The sequence below is a fragment of the Schistocerca gregaria genome, chromosome 3 (genome assembly GCF_023897955.1).
Source record: "Schistocerca gregaria isolate iqSchGreg1 chromosome 3, iqSchGreg1.2, whole genome shotgun sequence".
NCBI classification, from domain to species: domain Eukaryota; kingdom Metazoa; phylum Arthropoda; class Insecta; order Orthoptera; family Acrididae; genus Schistocerca; species Schistocerca gregaria.
Window position 1 is genome coordinate 541,649,818 of NC_064922.1, and position 21,416 is coordinate 541,671,233.

Consider the following 21,416-nt stretch of genomic DNA (forward strand, 5'->3'; position numbering starts at 1 on the left):
CACAGTGGAGCTGTATGCCATCAGGAAAATTAAAGCTATAGTTTCCAATTTCTTTCAGCCGTTTGTAGAACCAACACAATAGGGCCATGTTGTCTGATGATGCAAGACCAGATCTGTCAACGCTCACGTTTAGCTCGCCTCCCAACCCCTCTGTTGTGGCTGTACCTATGGTACAACTATCTGTATGGTTGAGGCATGCAAGCCACTCCACCATGGGAAGGTCCATGATTCATGGAGGGGCTTACATTGATAAACACTGTAAATTGGGTCAGTGGCGTAGTATGAGAATTAGATTTTCACTGAAGTTTTCATAGGCTAGATTTTCGCTGAAGGTGGTTTAGTGATTACATTTGGTGTGATTTAAATGATAGTGAACGACAATCTAGAACCATGCTAGGTCCTTCCTCTGTTGGCTGTTAAAGTGGAAGTGTTAATATCAAATACGGATCGAACCATTGTATAACAGTAATCAGTCGGCTCACCAGAAATCATGAAGTCTTACTGCAGACGCCGACAAGTAATGCCATTGTACAGTACTTGGAGCAATTATTTGTCCAGTGATATAGCATTAGTAACGTTCAACCAGTAATATTTCGTAGTAAGTGTTGTTAAAGATCCTATTTGTGTTGCAGTGAAGTATTGGTAAGAGGAAAACAACAATTCCATATTTTTATTGCCAAACAGTTGTCACACTGTTCTCTTAGTAGTGTACAGTTTGTTTCCATCACTTCTCATTTACTGCATAAAGCACAGCAGCTCACAGATAATTAAAGCTATGTGGGAAAAGAATGACCTATTAAGTCCTGCTTCGACTTTTGTTAGCGTTTGTTAAATTATTTTCTATCACTTTTTTTAATAAAATGCATGGCACACAAATGCTGACTTAATCTACAGATAATATTACAGCTCAAAATTATAAGTATAGTTCATTTCGAACAGAACAAGTGTGATGTCTTCGTGAAGTGCAGTTAACTGAAGAGAACAAACATGAGACATACTGGCATTGCAGGGCCAGAACTCATAGCAAGCAGTTCGAAGATCAAGTACTGTGAAGATGTTACATTCGTAGCCAGGGTGAAGATAACAGTTATCATTCATCTTGAGCCAAAATTGTATTCAAACCAAACATTTTCAAGAAAATAAAGTAATAAACATATAAATTACATTAAATAAGGGTTTCAACACACTTATTCTATGATGATAACATCCTTTGATGCCAAAAAGACAAAAATTGTAACATCTTTACAATAAAATATAACAAAGTTCTCAGAATGGGATAAATACCATACTGCAAACATCTGATTGATGCTAACATACACAGCTAAAAGGTACTAACACAAGCTACAGAATTTGTTTTTTTTTACAAAAATAGTACTTTCCAATAAAAAAATAAATAATAAACGCCATATCTGACATATCTTTAGCAAAGGTTATTGGAAATTATCATAGTAACAATCAGGTGAAACGATAATAACAGGTATGAGCCATTATGGAGCTATCCAGTGGTATAATTAGGATTGTAATCCTTCAGAAGTGATACAATAACGGCATATCAAATTAGCAAAAAGTATACAGTCACATAATCATAAGTAAGAACTTTGAAAGATATAAACAATAGTCATAACTGCTTATGTGAAGAGTGCCTTACTAACAATATCATTATCACAAAAAATTACTAAATTGGAGTACAAATACAGTTTGCTATGTGAAAATATAGAGATATTGCCATTATATAGTAATTGACTTTCGGGCAGTCACGTAGTGTAATTAACCAATTCATGATGATATGCAAAGCTAGAAAGTAGATGACCCATGCATCGATCAATAAAAAATTAGGTAACCTCAATCACCTTATTTGGCATCTAATTAAAAAGGCAACATACATTCATCTGAGGCAATGAGGCAATATCACATCAGGAGGTTGACTACATGAGAACCAGCATCCTAAGATATTAGCTGTGATATACTTCATAATCAATGCAGGGCTAGTATCAGGCCCTTTATGTAATTTTAATCATCATGTGCCAAATACAGGTATATATGCATTTTCCGCTCAGCAACAACCACTTACACTGGAGAATCATGGTGACAGTCTTACAGTATCCTACACGTTATATCATGAAAGCGATTAATTCTTACTTATTTCTTATGATGTTGCATAAATAGATCCACCCAAGCTCTTCCTGCCCCTCCTTTCTCAAATGGATGTTTTAGACCAGCCCATTTCCATAACTGGTAAGCCATTCGATGTTGGTTACAGCTTGTGAAGCCATAAAATTGCTCTTCCATGTGAAGCAGATAAGACACTAGCTCTTTTCCATTTCTCCATGTAATATAAGTATTCTGTGAAGTTAATATTTAAGGGGAAACTTCAGCTTTGCTAAATGCCTGTAGTATCGATTGTGGCACATAAATTTTTTTAGCAATGGTCAATTTCCACATAGTTTTATTTATGACTGCATGAGTAACCTTTGTCATATTTGTTTTGTTCTATTTCTTCCTTTTTCCTAGTGGGATATATTTTGGCTTTCTTTTCGGTGTTCTAGAATGAAAACGTTACAGGTTAGTTATACTGATAAAATGGTGCAAAATCTGGCTATAGCCCAAATTTAGCCCATACTTGATAGCCACTAATACCACGTAACTTGCAGGTTAATTTCAAAACGACGAAAAATAGTAGCTATTAAAGATAAAGATTTTCTAAAAGCTAAGATTATCCTCACACTGGAGAGGAGCTATTCGTGAACTCAGAAAATGTATGAAAAAATGGTTAGCGCTCCGACAGCTTTCAGCGCCGTTGCCAGTATTCGACGTGGAAGTGCAGTGGGCCAGCGCTGTGACTGGCAGGGTGGGGTGACGAGCCTTATTCGCCCAATCCCCCCCCCCCCCCCTCGCTCCTTCCCTCCCCCCTCCCCCCCCCCCAAACAACCACTAGTAGCCACAGGATACAGAGCCGAACAATGGCGCACACTTCATTGCAGCATTATTGTTGGTAGCATTTTACCGAGCGACGTGTTCCTTAATCAATTTTTTTTTCCCATGTGCCAGCCGTGTCTGCCTTACACATGCACGAACACACACAAGTAGTTTTTCGATGCTAACAAGGTAAAGCAACATGCACAAATGTTAAGTGTAAAATATCGAATGGAGAAGCTATCTTCATTTTTCGTGTGGGAGAATGGAAACCCCAAGATCATCGTCATCCGACTGAATACCTTTCTTCACGACCACACAGGCTTCAGTATCTTCGCTACTGCCGTCCTCTTCATCTGAAAAGGTAATTACAGTATTTTCTATGGTTTCTTTTCTTATGCCTTCTTCTACAGCCCACATTGTAATCTCTTTCCGCATATGCCTCGCGACGTTCTTCCAATTTTCTGACGTTATTATTATGACAGCCTCATTTACCTGTCCCTCTGTGTCTCGTAACATAAAGGTTTATTTCGCTCCTGGACATCTGCTTTATTTTAGCCCAGACAAGTTCGATGGAGTAATGGCAATGGTACTGTGGAAGACGTATGACTTCGTGGCCGTGGTTTTCTGCTAACGTATCAGTTCCATATTGCGTCGTCTATTATGCTTTGCAACGTTTCGCTAATTCCAGAGGTTCTGTTTGTCACATATTCTGTTCAAAGCCTATTTTGTCATCTATCCAGCAACTGACTATTTTGCCTCTCGCTGAAGCAGCCATTGGTGCCTTATTTAACTGTACAGATAAGTATGGAGCATTGTCCCTTACAAAAAATCTACCTGAACTGACATTTGGCAGCAAACGATTAACAAACCATTCTTTAAATGTATCTGCGTTCATTTTCTCATGGTAGTTGAAAGCTTCTTTGACTGAAACATCATCATAGCAGGGGCACAAAACCGATAATGAAGCTGGACTAATCAGTAATTAGTCGTCCTCCCTTACCAGTTGCCACACACAACATTCTGTGGTGCATGTTGTCTATCCACGTGACAGCGCGTGAATAACGCAAGTTGACTCATGTTTTGTCAATCCATATTATATTCTCTAAATTCGCTGCTAGCAACTCGCGCAGGAAATGACATCTCCGCTCCACAACGTCTACGTTTTCCATTAGTACCTTTCTTCCTGAGAATTTTTTCCACTGGAAGCCATTTGTTTAAAACATTGCAGACACTTGTCGTTCTGCCTGTGACAAACCACAGTCTATCAGTTATATCATCAACTTTTTAAGTGGTAGGTACTATTTCCAGTTGTAGTACACACATACGAGGTCTATTCAAAAAATTCCGGAACTTCGTCCACAAAATTTTTCTGTGCTTACCTTTTACCTATTGTGCATGGGCTCCTTCGAAATACTCTCCTTCACAACTGATGCACGGCTCCCAACTTCGTTTCCACTTCCAGAAACAGTCTTGGCACGCCTCTTGCTGGATCGCGCGGATTTTCTTTTATCTCGTCAGCTATTGCAAATCTTTGTCCTTTCAACGAGGTTTCCAACTTTGGAAATAAAAATTAATAAAAAACGCTGGGACCAGGTCTGGGAAGCACGAAGGATGAAGTAGCACAGTGATTTCGTTTTTTGTGCAATAGTCACACTCTAACAGGGATAAATGTACGGGTGCTATGTAAGTAGGCTGTTTAGGTTTTTATATTGATAACGCCAAGTAGCGCTCTGTATGAAAATCACTGGCTATACTGTGTGCAGTCTGTGGCTGGTTTGCATTGTTGTTTGCTATTGTAGTGTTGGGCAGCTGGATGTTAACAGCGCTTAGCGTTGCGCTGTTGGAGGTGAGCAGCCAGCAGTGGTGGATTTGGGGAGAGAGATGGTGGAGTTTTGAGAGCGGATGATCTGGACGTGTGTCCATCAGAGACAGTAAATTTGAAAGAATGGATGTCATGAACTGTTATATATATTATGACTTTTGAACACTATTAAGGTAAATACATTGTTTGTTCTCTATCAAAATCTTTCATTTGCTAACTATGCCTATCAGTAGTTAGTGCCTTCAGTAGTCTGAATCTTTTATTTAGATGGCAGTATTGGTGCTCGCTGTATTTCAGTAATTCGATTAACGAAGATTTTTGTGAGGTGATTGATGAAAGGTATCGATTATTGTCAGTCAGGGCCATTCTTTTGTAGGGATTTTTGAAAGTCAGATTGCGTTGCGCTAAAAATATTGTGTCTCAGCTTAGTGTTGATCAGAATAGGCAAAGAGCGAAATGTCTGAGTACATTCAGTTCTGCCCAGCTGTTTGAAAATCAAATAATGTAAGAGGTTTATCAGCACAGTAATTCATAAATTTTTCTAAGGGGACGTTTCAGAAGCAGTACAGTGATTTTGTTTTTTGTGCAATAGTCACACATTAACAGGGGTGAATGTGCAGGTGCGTTGTCGTGATGCAAGAGCCATGAATTGTCTCGCCACGTTTCAGGCCGTTTCCTTCTCACGTTTTCTCGCAGGCGTCGCAACAGGTCCCGATAGTACCATTGATTAACAGTTTGTCCCTGTGGCACGAATTCATGATGAACTAATCCTTCAAAGTTAAAGACAACTATCAGCATGGCTTTGTCATTTGATCTGACACGGCGAGATACACTCCTGGAAATTGAAATGAGAACACCGTGAATTCATTGTCCCAGGAAGGGGAAACTTCATTGACACATTCCTGGGGTCAGATACATCACATGATCGCACTGACAGAACCACAGGCACATAGACACAGGCAACAGAGCATGCACAATGTCGGCACTAGTACAGTGTATATCCACCTTTCGCAGCAATGCAGGCTGCTATTCTCCCATGGAGACGATCGTAGAGATGCTGGATGTAGTCCTGTGGAACGGCTTGACATGCCATTTCCACCTGGCTCCTCAGTTGGACCAGCGTTCGTGCTGGACGTGCAGACCGCGTGAGACGACGCTTCATCCAGTCCCAAACATGCTCAATGGGGGACAGATCCGGAGATCTTGCTGGCCAGGGTAGTTGACTTACACCTTCTAGAGCACGTTGGGTGGCACGGGATACATGCGGACGTGCATTGTCCTGTTGGAACAGCAAGTTCCCTTGCCGGTCTAGGAATGGTAGATCGATGGGTTCGATGACGGTTTGGATGTACCGTGCACTATTCAGTGTCCCCTCGACGATCACCAGAGGTGTACGGCCAGTGTAGGAGATCGCTCCCAACACCATGAAGCCGGGTGTTGGCCCTGTGTGCCTCGGTCGTATGCAGTCCTGATTGTGGCGCTCACCTGCACGGCACCAAACACGCATACGACCATCTCTGGCACCAAGGCAGAAGCGACTCTCATCGCTGAATACGGACACGTCTCCATTCGTCCCTCCATTCACGCCTGTCGCGACACCACTGGAGGCGGGCTGCACGATGTTGGGGCGTGAGCGGAAGACGGCGTAACGGTGTGCGGGACCGTAGCCCAGCTTCATGGAGACGGTTGCGAATGGTCCTCGCCGATACCCCAGGAGCAACAGTGTCCCTAATTTGCTGGGAAGTGGCGGTGCGGTCCCCTACGGCACTGCGTAGGATGCTACGGTCTTGGCGTGCATCCGTGCGTCGCTGCGGTCCGGTCCCAGGTCGACGGGCACGTGCACCTTCCGCCGACCACTGGCGACAACATCGATGTACTGTGGAGACCTCACGCCCCACGTGTTGAGCAATTCGGCGGTACGTCCACCCGGCCTCCCGCATGCCCACTATACGCCCTCGCTCAAAGTCCGTCAACTGCACATACGGTTCACGTCCACGCTGTCGCGGCATGCTACCAGTGTTAAAGACTGCGATGGAGCTCCGTATGCCACGGCAAACTGGCTGACACTGACGGCGGCGGTGCACAAATGCTGCGCAGCTAGCGCCATTCGACGGCCAACACCGCGGTTCCTGGTGTGTCCGCTGTGCCGTGCGTGTGATCATTGCTTGTACAGCCCTCTGGCAGGTGTGGTGGGTCTGACACACCGGTGTCAATGTGTTCTTTTTTCCATTTCCAGGAGTGTATTTTTGGTCTTGGAGAACTTTTCCTGACCCATTCTGAAGATTTAACCTTGGTTTCACCATCATGACCATAGACCCACAACTCATCACCGGTTATGATTCTTGTAAGGGACATCTCGTTGTCATTTCCGCAATCCACAGCCTCTTCACATACTGCGAGACGGAAGGCTTTCTGGTTTTGAGTTATGAGCCATGTGAAGAGCTTGGCGCAACGCGATGCATTCCAAGATGCTGTGTCAGGATTTCAAGACATGGTCCTACTGTAGACGCCCCGGTGATCCCGGTCGCCTATGGTGGACTGGATGGCCGAGCGGTGACCTCTCCAGTTGTCAGGATGCTAGGAAATGACTGAGGACGCGTCAGAACCGCCAAAGAAACATTATTAATTCATAACACCTTTATTCCTGCCGAGTACAATATCAGCGACCTCTCCCGAGTCCTCGCTGACTCGTAGCGATGACACCAGATCCGGGCCGCACAGTCTTGCTAGCGCAGCGCCGCGTGCTGTGACGTATCGGAGGAATGTCCTTTCTTGGGCCGCGCGTGGATGGCGGCGTCCGGCTGGTTGGCCGGCTCGGCGGCGGGCAGCAAGAGGTTCCAGGTTGGAGTCCTGGCGCTGTCGGCACGAGAAGCGCTCTCGTAGTGCGGAGTGTACTCTGTCCCATCCCGTCTTATTCCGTGCTCCTTCTGGTGGCTCGTCCGCGGTGGACGGGCGGAACGGGCTGCAGCGTCGTCGGCTCATCCGGTTGTGATGGCGGATGCACAGGGCCTAGGCCCCGCACGATCTCGACGACGGCTCACTGATGTGGTCAGCATTGGCGGCGAGCGAGTCTGCCGCGATGTCTGCTAATCCTGGGTTGATGATTGACAGCGGCAGCAGAGAGGACTGTCCCCTCAGGTCTGCTGCTGGATGGGCCGCCCTTGCTGCAACATCTCCTTAATCAAGATTAACATGTCGATCATCGAGCTGAGCGCTACGCAGCGACCCAGTACACACCTAACTGCAAGTCTAACTGCGTGTGCCCTGTTGCTGTCAAAACTGGCGTATTTAAAGGAAGCACGAGCGACGTCCTGACGTCATGCTCGTTTGTAATGATCGCATTCCTTCCACTTATGCTGCTGATTCATCAGTCGTACTCGCCCCTTAGGTGTTCTTGCGACACAGTTACGTGTTGTTGCGGCAGACTTATGCGAAGTTGTGAAATGCAGTACAGCCAACGCTATACCTCTGTCTTGCACTCTACAAAAGTCTCCGTCTAACACAGACCCACGTGATAAGCAATTCTCTCTCGCCTTCCGTTTGTAACCAGACATTCCAATATATGTACAATCCTCCTACCTCTTGGCTAACGTACTGCCTCTGGCTCTCGGCATAGGCAATGAAACTTTGACAATATTCCACGCTTCCAACTCTTTACTATTCCGCGACACTACACTACTGAAATTTTACATTCTTCTGTAACGTCTCGGACTGTCAGTCTTCGATTGACGTTCCTGAGATGAGACTTCGGTAGACGCCGAAGGACGTCCTGAACAAGGTCGTCTTTAGCATCCGTCCGGCAGTTTTTAAGCCGTTGTGAACCATTCGTAACACCGAGTACGACTAAAGCACTCATCACCGTAGGCTTCCTGCATCATTTAGTGTGTCTGTGTGAATGTTTCTTGAGTTTCATGCAAAATTTAATGCAGGTGCGAAATTCGCAAACTGTGTGACACAATGTTCTACCCAATAGAGCACTGAGCAATAAAGTAACAGACATACAACAATGAAACTTTCAGCAGTTCCGCATTAAACACAGGAGTGTAGAGGGATGCCAACCGCACTTCGCTCTAATACATCATTGGCGCGAAATTAAGATTGTTCTGGAATTTTTCTAACAGACCTCGTACACTATATGTTGCCTGATAGCACATTCGTCAAAATTGCCTGTTTCCGTCTCACGACACTATCTGTTCTTTGATTTCCCAGGCGTGACAATAACAGGTGTCCCAGCTGAATCGGCAGTATCTTTATCGTTTGTGACTCTCTTCACTGCCACCCTGTCAGTCACTTTATTCAGTGGTTACAGAGGCTCACCAGTCTCAATTTCCCTTTGAAAGTAAACACATAATCTGTATACTAATTCATGAGCTTGTGATTTCAGCGTAGCTCCTTTTCCAAAAATCCTCTTCTCTGCAGTACTAGAAGACATTTTCCACACATGCATCAAAAAACTGACACAATTAGCGGAATGCACTCGTACACACACAAACCTGAACGAAGCACGTGGCACTATTGACAGAGCAAGGGTCGCCTAGCACTATACCAACACTGGGGCGTTACCATGGTAACGTACACAAAATCTGATTGGCCGTCGAGGACGCACGAAGCATGTGCGCCAAGGCCACTTCAACTGTCAGACCTCTTCTTCCGCTGTGCATAGTACAGCAAAAGTTTTAAGATTGTTGAAACTGAGTTTATATTGGTTACAATCGCATGCGAGACAGAAGTGACGTGGCGGTTTTACAGAACAACTGATGTTGTCTGCGAGACTTTTAACATTTCCACATTTTCTCTGCTGTGTTAAGCATTAGAGGGTAGCATGCTGGAACATACGTACACAGCATAACTAAATCGATGCGAGTTTAGTTCCAATTAGCACCAGAAGCAACACCAGCCGTCACACACAGAGCTCTTATTACAGACATGAGGGCATTCTTGAGTCACTGCAGCGACTGGCTGAGAAGGTTGAGAAGACCAGCTTTGCGCATGGATTTTCAGCGGAGTTCACAATTTGCAGCATTGACCCCAGAACTGATTGTGGCCCTTTGGTCCTGAGTCGAATGGAAGCACCGAACCAGAGACTTCGAGGGTTCTGTGACAAGCTAGGCTGCGGCTTCTTAGAATGCGCCATGGAGTTGAGAACTGGAGGGTCAACCTAAATGGGTCAGGTGTGCACTACACAACAGAGGCTGCTACTCAGGTAGCTGACAGTTTGTGGGGTGCACATAACAGTTTTTTTAGGTTAGGCGACTCTCCACTCAGTTCAGATAATGACAGCTGTAGTATCAGTGTAAGTTCTAAAGAAATGCCTCTCACAGGTGAGAGTATTAAAATCCTAGTGGTAAACTGTTGAAACATCTGCAACAAAGGGCAAGAGTTTGAAGTGCTCTGAACAATTTGCACTCTAAATTTGGATTGACGTTAAAGCTATGAACAGATATATGCTTGCTTAGTATAAACGCGATCTAACTAGTATGATAATGATAATCACGTGCTTCTGTAGTTCGTAAATGTGAAAGAAGTTGTTTTTTCACTCATGTATTTCTCTTTGCAGCCATAGCAACAACAGTAGATTCTCTCTCCAGTTAAAAACAAACAATTGTAAAGCAGGTTCAGATACGTGAGATACTTAAGTTTCCTTACGTACAGAACGTAAGTAAGCAGTGCTATGCTGAAGTCGCGTGAGAATCCCTTCTTGATATTGACTAGATTTGCACTAGGCAAACCATGGCAGTAGGCTATGCTTTCACCATGGGACGGTGAAGACAGCATCCTGGATTCACGTAAGTGCTCTGGCCTCAAGATACAGTTTTAACATTTTATTTGCGTTGAGAACTAAGAGTCATTTTCCATGGCAAAAGCTCAAAATGGTGTCTAACTGAACTGACTCTTCCCACACATCACAAAGAGAAAAATTTTGCGAAGGACCCAACGTTGTTCGCTAAGGATAGGCTAAACACAGTTGGCGGTGGTGTGTTTGTTTTATTTTGCAACGAAATTGAGGTAGGTAGGTATCGGCAGAGGTCATTCATGGCAGCCAGAATAAAATAATAATTGGATTCTTTTACCGACCTCCCAACTCAGATGACACAACTCCTCAAAGTTTCAAAGAAAACTTGCGTCTAATTTCAAAACCATATCCGCCTTATACAGTTATAGTCGGTGGTGACTTCAGTTTATCCACGATATGTTGTCGAAAATACACATTTAAATTCGGAGGTACGCATAAAATATCATCCGAAATTGTGCTAAACGCATTCTCTGAAAATTATTTCGAGCAGCTAGTTCATGAGCCCATCGAATAGTAAATGGTTGTGAAATCACACTTGACCTCTTAAGAACAAATAATCCTGAGCTAAAGACGAGCATAAAAACGTATGCAGGGATTAGTGAACACAGTATTGTCATAGCGAGACAGAGTACTGTAACTTCCAAATCCTCCAAACGTAAACAAAAAAAAATATTCAAAAAAGCAGATAAAAATTCTCTTGACGTCTTTCTGAGAAACAATTCTACTCGTTCCAAATCAACACTGTAAGTGTAGACCAGACATGACTTGAACTCGAGCAAACAGCAGTTGAGAGATTTATACAAAATAAATTAACAAATGACGGATCAAATCCCCTATGGTGCACAAAACAGTTGAGAATATTGTTTCAGAGACAAGAAAAAAGCATGCCAAATTTAAAAGAACGTAAAGTCCTCAAGATCGGTGATCTTTTACTGAATTTCGATATTATGCGAGATACTTATTATAGTTTCCACAACGAAACTTTGTCTCGAAACCTGTTCAAAAATCCAAAGTGATTCTGGTCGTATGTAAATTAAAGACATAATCATTGCCTTCTCTGCGCTATAGAAATGGGAATACTATCGGTGACAGTGCTGCTAAAGCAGTTACTAAACACAGCCTCCCTAAATTCCTTCATCAAATAGACATCCTTGGAGTAGTGAAGCAACTTCAGTCACTTAATGAAAGCAAGTCTTCCGGCGCAGACTGTGTAGCAGTTAGGTTCCTTTCAGTGTATGCTGAAGCAATAGCTCCATGCTTAACAATCGCATTCAACCGCTCGCTGGACGGAAGATGCGTACGCAAAGACTGGAAAGTTCCACAGGTCACACCAGTATTCAAGAAAGGCAATGGGAGACTTCGTTTTATTGGCAGATCACTTAGAAGACGCAACAAGACCTGCTAAGGAGACAGCCTACACTATGCTTGTCTGTCCTCTTTTAGAGTACTGCTGCGCCGTGTGGCATCCTTATCAGATAGGATTAACGAAGCACATCGAGAAAGTTCAAAGAGGGCCAGAACGTTTTGTACTATCGAGAAATAGGGGAGAGAATGTGATGGACATGATACATTATTTGGGGCGGACGTTGTTAAAACAACGGAGTTTCTCGTTGCGGCGGGATATTCTCTTCGAATGCGAAAATATTTTGTTGACGCCAACCTTCAAAGGGAAAAACGATCGTTATAATAAAATAAGGGGAATCCGAGCTCGCACGGAACGTTAGGTGATCGTTATTTCCCCGAGCCGTTAGACAGTTGAATAATGGAGAATTATTGTGAAGGTTACCAAATATATGGTTTACGGTCGCTGCACGACTTGGGAACCACGTGGAGCCTACCATTCATATTGTGAAGGTGGTTCGATGTACCCTCTCCCAGGCACTTAACTGTGATTTACACAGTATCTACGTAGATATAGAAAGAAGTACATGTAGCTTCAGAAAGGCCGTAGAAAATGTATGCGGCGAGGAGTTCAAATGGTTCAAATGGCTCTAAGCACTATGGGACTCGACATCTGAGGTCATCAGTCCCCTAGATTTAGAAGTACTTAAACCTAACTAACCTAAGGGCAGCACACACATCCATGCCCGAGGCAGTATTCGAACCTGCGACCGTAGCAGCAGCGCGATCCGGACTGAGGCGCCTACAACAGCTCGACTACAGCGGCCTCTCTCTCTCTCTCTTTCTCTCTCTCTCTCTCTCTCTCTCTCTCTCTCTCTCTCTGCTGCGTGAGTGCTTTTGTGTGTGTGTGTGTGTGTGTGTGTGTGTGTGTGTGTGTGTGTGTGTGTGTGTATGTGTGTGTGTGTGTGTATGCACTCATATGTATTATTACATTACAGAATGCAATGACATAGTTTTTTAATACTACCGCTGCTGAACAAAATTACTTACTTTCACTGTTTTGTATATTTACAGATGTTCCATGCAATATTACATCAAACTGAAGGACAAACTTGTGGCCCTAATGTGGATATTATTTGTGTAAATGAAACGGCATTCGCATACTGTTCGAATGGAAGTGTAGTCTCTGATTTTATACAGTCATGTAGCCCCTTGAACTGTTATGATGGCTGTGTACCCTTCTGCGCAGAGAGTGAGGCATACTGTGTTCCGGTAGCAACTGAAACGACTACAACTGAACCGTCATCAACCACAACGGAATTAACAACAGCACCGACAACAACGACGACTGAGACTACCACAGAACTAACTACAGAAGGAACCAGTACAACAGAAACAACGACAGAATTAACAACTACAGCAATGCCGACATCAACGACGACAGATATGACCATGGAACTAACTACAGAAGAAACCAGTACAACAGAAACAACCACTACGGAATTACCAACTGCAACAATGCCGACATCAACGACGACAGAGACCAGTTCAACAGAATTAACAACAACAACAGCAACAACCAGGCAGCCAACAACCGCTATGGCAACATCAACTGCTCCAACAGAAGCCCCACCTACTGAAGCGCCATTTACATGTGAATCAGCAGGAGAGTTTCAGGATCTCGGAAATTGTAGCAATTTTTACCTCTGCATACCACTATCTTCAGGAGACTTTGTATACATAATGTTTTCATGCCCAGATGGTTCTCAGTTTGATTCTGTGACTAAGAAATGTTCTCAAAACGCAACATGTATTACTCCATCATGTAATGACTTTGGATTCTACTGTCTCAGCACTTCACAAGTCCAGTTATGTTATGATTCAGAGCCACCAAGTGGGGATGCTTTCACATGTCCTGCAAACACATACTGCAGTATGGACTGTCAGTACCCATGCTGGGCAGATATACCTTGTACAACCACAGCACCTCCCTCAACATCAACAACAGCTTTGCCTACATCGACAGTGACGATACCACCGACTACTACTGCAGAACCGTTCGTTTGTTCAGAGACTGGACGGTTTCCTGATCCTGCTAACTGCAGTCTTTATTATCTCTGCTCTCCCAAGTCTTCAGGTGGGTTCTACACGATGCACTTTTCTTGTCCTCCACCATCATTGTATAATCCTAACACGCGACAATGTTCTGTTAGTTTTACATGTTCTCCTGCACAATTGCTTGACAATTCAAGCACAACAGTGTCGACAATTGTCACATCACCTTCACAGCCGTTTACCTGTGAAGAATCTGGACGTTTTGCTGATCCAGAAGACTGCAAATCATACTACCTATGCTCACCAAAATCATCTGGGGGATTCTACCAGATACATTACCAGTGCCCTCCCACATCAGCTTATGATCAAAACACAACCCAGTGCAGCGCATCGTCAAGTATTAACTGTTGAGTTGCTCGTATGTGACACATAATTTTTAAAAAGATTCCTTCTTGTGTAGCTAAATACACGTTTTTGCATTATACTTTACACTAAGAATATTATTGTACGAATCATCATATTATGATAAGTTCTGTTCCGAAATAAAGAGTGTTATAGAAAGTAAGAAATAATGTACTTACTACTATTTCATACAACAGTTCCTAAATGAGGTACAGAAAAGTCTTCGTGAGCTGAGACCTAATCAGAGAATATATCATAAATGGCCGTTTCAGGTACTCATTATTCACAGTGCCTTTTACCCAGATTTAATAGTTCAGATATATGCCCGGAGAAATGCGATACATTGTTCAGCAATTCTAATTATTTAACTCTTTTAAATATTAGGAAAAAAGAGGCAAATTACAACGAAAATAATCACTTCAGTAGAATCCTATAACGTCGCAGGAGGAAGCACAGATTTAAGATTTCATTTAAAACGTAGTTTGATAATGTTATCTGGTAATATTAAACATTTTTGTTATAACACAGCATATAGCGCTGCAGCCCTTGAAATAAACGGACATTTCACTGTGACTTCGCCATAACGACTGCAAAACAGCTGCTATAGCAAAAACAATGGGACTGACTTTCACATAAACTATTTATTTCCCTTACAGTTAAATACTCTAACAAAGAACACAAAGAAATAACTCTAACGATGAGCGGGAACAAAGAAAAAACAGAAAGTCCAATACAGACCCACAGCAAAACTATTCTTCAATATTCGTCTTCTCTAGTGCGTCCCTTGTCTCATTGGTAGCAAAATGTTTAAATTCCACGTCAGCATACCACATTTGGCCATTCTCACAATCATCTGACTCGGATGATGAATAGCCTCCTGCCCAGGGCTGCATGAATTCAGGACAGTTTCTGTAGTCCTGGGACCTTCTCAGTACACATCGTATGTGTCATTTATTTCAGATTCTCAGCTTAGTGGGGATCAACGTTTTTGACATTCAGTTTTTTGATCCAGTCTGTTTTCGCTTTATCAGCACAAGATCACCAGCTTTGTACTTGAACCTTTCTTCCTATTTCTTTTCTAACTAACATGGCTTTCTTCTTGTCCCTTACTGATTTGTAGTTAGCCCATTCCTTCAGTTAATTGCGTCTTTCCTCAAATGAATTAATTTCTTCTAGTAATTCTGTGTGTGCATATTAACTCCTATCAAAAATTCAAATGATATTTTCCCATTCATTCTACGGTATGTTGAACACATGGCATACTGATCTGTTAATACTAGGTTGTACCATTCGTCGATGATCGTAGCCAAGGTAGAATACACTCCTGGAAATTGAAATAAGAACACCGTGAATTCATTGTCCCAGGAAGGGGAAACTTTATTGACATGATCACACTGACAGAACCACAGGCACATAGACACAGGCAACAGAGCATGCACAATGTCGGCACTTGTACAGTGTATATCCACCTTTCGCAGCAATGCAGGCTGCTATCCTCCCATGGAGACGATCGTAGAGATGCTGGATGTAGTCCTGTGGAACGGCTTGCCATGCCATTTCCACCTGGCGCCTCAGTTGGACCAGCGTTCGTGCTGGACGTGCAGACCGCGTGAGACGACGCTTCATCCAGTCCCAAACATGCTCAATGGGGGACAGATCCGGAGATCTTGCTGGCCAGGGTAGTTGACTTACACCTTCTAGAGCACGTTGGGTGGCACGGGATACATGCGGACGTGCATTGTCCTGTTGGAACAGCAAGTTCCCTTGCCGGTCTAGGAATGGTAGAACGATGGGTTCGATGACGGCTTGGATGTACCGTGCACTATTCAGTGTCCCCTCGACGATCACCAGAGGTGTACGGCCAGTGTAGGAGATCGCTCCCCACACCATGATGCCGGGTGTTGGCCCTGTGTGCCTCGGTCGTATGCAGTCCTGATTGTGGCGCTCACCTGCAAGGCGCCAAACACGCATACGACCATCATTGGCACCAAGGCAGAAGCGACTCTCATCGCTGAAGGCGACACGTCTCCATTCGTCCCTCCATTCACGCCTGTCGCGACACCAGTGGAGGCGGGCTGCACGATGTTGGGGCGTGAGCGGAAGACGGCCTAACGGTATGCGGGACCGTAGCCCAGCTTCATGGAGACGGTTGCGAATGGTCTTCGCCGATACCCCAGGAGCAACAGTGTCCCTAATTTGCTGGGAAGTGGCGGTGCGGTCCCCTACGGCACTGCGTAGGATCCTACGGTCTTGGCGTGCATCCGTGCGTCGCTGCGGTCCGGTCCCAGGTCGACGGGCACGTGCACCTTCCGGCGACCACTGGCGACAACATCGATGTACTGTGGAGACCTCACGCCCTACGTGTTGAGCAATTCGGCGGTACGTCCACCCGGCCTCCCGCATGCCCACTATACGCCCTCGCTCAAAGTCCGTCAACTGCACATACGGTTCACGTCCACGCTGTCGCGGCATGCTACCAGTGTTAAAGACTGCGATGGAGCTCCGTATGCAACGGCAAACTGGCTGACACTGACGGCGGCGGTGCACAAATGCTGCGCAGCTAGCGCCATTCGACGGCCAACACCGCGGTTCCTGGTGTGTCCGCTGTGCCGTGCGTGTGATCATTGCTTGTACAGCCCTCTCGCAGTGTCCGGAGCAAGTATGGTGGGTCTGACACACCGGTGTCAATGTGTTCTTTTTTCCATTTCCAGGAGTGTAGATCCACTCAGTACGTAAGTCCTTCTGTAGTAATCACTTGAACTGGATTTCCGAAGTTAGTTTTCTGCAATTCCATCTTAGTAATTACTTCCACTGTTACTAGTCTTTACAGTATACAGTCAGGTTCATTTGGTAAAAGCTTCGATAATACTTAGAATGTGGTTGTATCCTTTGTGAGTAGGTTTAAGTGGTACAATATGATCCATATGATAAACAGATAATAGCGTACCCTCTTTACATAACGTGTGAAGGAAACCTACCTTCTTTCCTGATTACTGATTTAAAATTAAACATTTTTCACCTCGTCGGTCAATTCTAGTATGTAATAATCTTGTTTGACTTCAGTTCGCTTAAGAGCCTACTGTCGATTATCATGCACAAGCACGATGATTTCACATAGCATATTTCATGGAATCTCTAAAGTCTATGTTTTATCACTGAAATTGAAAAGAATACCATCTCTGACTAAAAATTGTCAGAGAGTTTCTCTGTGAGCATGTTTTCAATTGTACCTGACCATTATTCTTCTCTTGAGATTTTGTCCAAGAAACAGTGCTGATAAAGGACTGGAACATTGCAGGCAAATCTGATACTGTGAATGGAACTTTCTTGAACTTTCCCGTCAATGTGAAAAAATTCTTGCTTGAGATGTACTGAGCAAATCATGTAAGCACTCTGTAGTGTATCTAAAAGATAAATTTATTTAATTTTCTGTAGCCTGTAGAGTGGCGATTCCGTTTTTCTTTTTTACAACTATTGCCCGCCACTCCTATGCAGATTACCTTGTTTCTATTGTTTTTTGGTTAAGGCAAGCTTGGACTTGGTTGTTAACACTTTCTTTCTCTCCTGGTGACGATCTTCTCAGTATGCTACATGGACATTGCCCCTCTCTCACAATCTTCATTTTGACATCCGTGAACGTATGGGGACATCTATGAACTTATTGGGGGTGTCATTTGCCACTAAGTCTTAAATAGTTATTTTCCTTCACTGGTAAGAGGGCTTTCAATATCTAACTCTGGTTTGTCTGCTATGTGGAGAAAAAGGAGGTGCGCATTAATATCTGTTTAAAACTTTTAAATCATCAGTCAATAGTAGCGCTAAAACAACCTCGGGAGGAACAAGTTTCTCCTAATCCCAATGAAGACCACACAATTGTTCTGCTATCTGGGAGCATGCCTTGAGTCATAAAAATCTTGTAATAAATTGAATTGTCTGTCACAGTCAATTAGTGCTCTCAAATTCCGGTTACTAATTAGAAAATTTTAAATTAACAATTCGTATCACTCTCCCTAGCAGCGTTTGCATTCATTGCTATCTTTAGATTATTTTTTCCTTCGCGCGTTCAGATTAGATTCATCCTAACGCGAGGCAATTGAAGCTACTTTTTCTCTAGCTCTCGTGGTTACAATCATTTGACCAGTGACCACTAGAACCACAGTTGAAACACTTTCTGTTTGGATCCCAAGCTGTTTTTTTCTTACTTGAGTTCTTTGCATCTTTGTTACTAGAATTGCCTAGATGTCCTTTGCTGTAAAATTTGCTATTTATTTTCAGTAAGGACTTTACAGCTCTTTCACAACGCTTCACGCTTTCCTCATACTCTTTCACATTTCGAGTGCAATAAGGCCTGAATTGTCCTCTGTCTCGTTAATCACGTTCTGGAATAATGAGTCCGTATCCGTATCAGCACGCCTGGCAATCTCTTTCATTGCGAGAAAGTGTTTCTGAATACTTTTCTCCTCGCTTTTTCCATCTGGACAGCAGCTTGGAATCTCTGCGGCACTTGTCTTCACGTCGAATTCCTCTTTCAAACCTTTCTTCGGTGCCGTCCGTGATGTGAGAGCCTTCACGCCCCGTATAAAAAGCTTAGCCACTCTGTCAAGCAATTTTGTTTTGCGAAATTAAGAATTAGTAGCTCGTTCCAACCAATTAAAAAGAATGTTTCCTCGAAGCCTATCATTCGCGTTTTACTTAGATATCAGTCACTGCCGTTAAATGAATTCAGAGCATGCTCAACGTCACGACACGACAGAAAAACCTTCGATTGATTCTGCGAAAGTAGTGAGAGTTATGTCTTCTATTGTCTGTTTCTGAATCTGAATCAATTTTCTTTATCTTTTCCAGCAAATACAGTCTTTCGTCGCTACTCATTTGGGCGGAATCCTCTTCCTCATAAACATCATTCACATTCTATGTCGTCATTAACTTTCAACATAAGTTTGACAGTTTTCGATAAATAACAGCAAATTTCGGTAGTCATTTCGTTTTTCGTCCCAATATCTACAAAAGATGTTTTCCAGTTTCTCTCAATTATGGTTCTAAAATGACGCTGCAATAAATGACTTCTTAGCTTCAAGTTCACAAGCTATTGATTGAAAAATAATTTCTTTAAGTGACATCGATTTGATCCATCATGTGACTCGGTCGATAACCAAGATGATGTAGCGTAGCCATCAGAGCTTGACATTGACCGACAAGGTTGATGTGAATGTGTTGCAAGCAACCTTTAGGAATGTCAGAGTAATCTATTGGTGGATGTGTGTGGCAGGAAACTTTGGTTTGCTGACGTGCTATGCATGCATGAGTTCAGAATTGGCAGTCTTTTTTTAATATTTGGCCAAATGTAGCTGTCCATGACTAGGCAGATGGTAAGTAGAATGAGTGGTTGTGCAAGACTGTGCAGCTTTTCAAAGATGGCTCGATGAAAGAATTCAGGTACGAGAGGGGAGATCCTGTTTTTAGAAGTATCACACAGTATGGGAAAGGTTGTGTGTGTGATATAATGAAGTTAATTCCTAAGGTCCGTGTCCAGATCGTGAGTAGGGTTTGTAATTGATAGTTGTTTCGTTGTGCATCAGTGAACTGCTCAAAATGACAGTGGAAGACAAGGAGTTGATGTGTGAAAAATAATCTTCCACGACTTTCTCTGCACCTATGAGGTAGAGGACATTCATTATGAACTGAGCTACAGAGTTCAAGTGCCGATAACATTGCGGACATGGATCTTTGGGGGGTTTGGAGACTGAGTTAACGAGTAGGCGTTGATCAAGATAAACAGTCAGGGGGCGGCCATCAACGTCTGCCTGAAATATCATACTGCCTCGTGGAACACCATGAGTTCTGTGTCGTAAGCTGATCACTTGCTTTGGGGCAGCGTTTGTTTACGAGAGAAGAACTGGAGCGGCAGCGGTATGCCTTCTATCTCTCGTCGTAATACTGCAGTGTCAGTCACTTCTGTTGTTTTGACTAACTGTGAATTTGGGTTTGGGGGAGGGAGGGGAGTACCGAGAGGACAGCATGTGCGAAGCACTCTTTGATATGCTCAAATGCTGTCTGCATCTGGTCCATTGGTGAGTTTAAGCTTGACACAGGTATGCTTGCCGGCCAGGGCTTACGTTAGGGATGCGTGCAACAAAGCTTGAAACGTCCCCTTAGAAAAATTATACATGACTGTGCTTAAACTGACACACAATATTTTTAGCGCAATGCAATCTGACTTTCAAAAATCCCTACAAAAGAATGGCCCTGACTAACATTAACCTATACGTTTCACATATCACTTACCTCACAAAAATCTTGGTTACTCGAACTACTGCAATACAGCGAGCACCACAACTGCCAGGTAAATAAAAGATTCAAACTACGGAAGGCACTAGCTACTGATAGGCATAGTTAGCAAATGAAAGATTTTAATAGAGAACAAACAATGTATTTACCTTAACATCATCAAAAGTCATAATATATATAGCAGTTCATGACATCTATTCTTACAAATTTCAAAACTCCGCCATCTCTCTCCCTACATCCACCACTGCTGGCGGCTCACCTCCAACTGCGCAACGCTACGCGCTGTTAGCATCCAGCTGCCGCTGCCCAACACTACAGTGGCAGACAACAATGCAAACCAACCACAGACTGCACACGGCACAGCCAGTGATTTTCATACAGAGCGCTACGTGGCGGCGGCGTTACCAATTAAAAAACCTAAACAGCCTACTTACATGCTGCTTATGGAAAATGTCGCCTGTAGAAGTTTATCACACCTATGAATCTGTATAATACCTGACAGTCTTACGGTGAAGGCAGTTGACTGCTGATCTCAACACATTGTTTTTATAGCCTTAATTCCTGATGCATTTACGATGTGTCCAAGAAAGATGAGTTCTTTGCAATAAAATTGTCATTTGTCTTTCTTCACTATGACACCATTGAAAGTGAGGATATCGAAAACTTGTTTAAGGTGGCTGTTGTGTGATTCCACATAGAAAAATGGGAGCTTGAAGGGTATTCTACCAATCAAGCATTGCGAAATTTGAGCTGAGTTTGTGCAGCATGAACGTAAGTTCGTATAGACCAAAAGACGTG

At 43.5% G+C, this 21,416-nt stretch overlaps 1 protein-coding gene across 1 annotated transcript in view; it reads left to right on the forward strand.

Annotated features, from left to right (window-relative positions):
- LOC126354970 (mucin-5AC-like) overlaps window positions 1–14,501 on the forward strand; it is a 128,254-nt gene extending 113,753 nt beyond the window's left edge. Inside the window, exon 2 of the mRNA XM_050005054.1 lies at window positions 12,948–14,501. Within this exon, the coding sequence (XP_049861011.1) occupies window positions 12,948–14,339 (1,392 nt within the window). The 3' untranslated portion in view covers window positions 14,340–14,501. The remainder of the gene's footprint in view (window positions 1–12,947) is intronic.
- The last annotated feature ends 6,915 nt before the right edge of the window (window positions 14,502–21,416 follow it).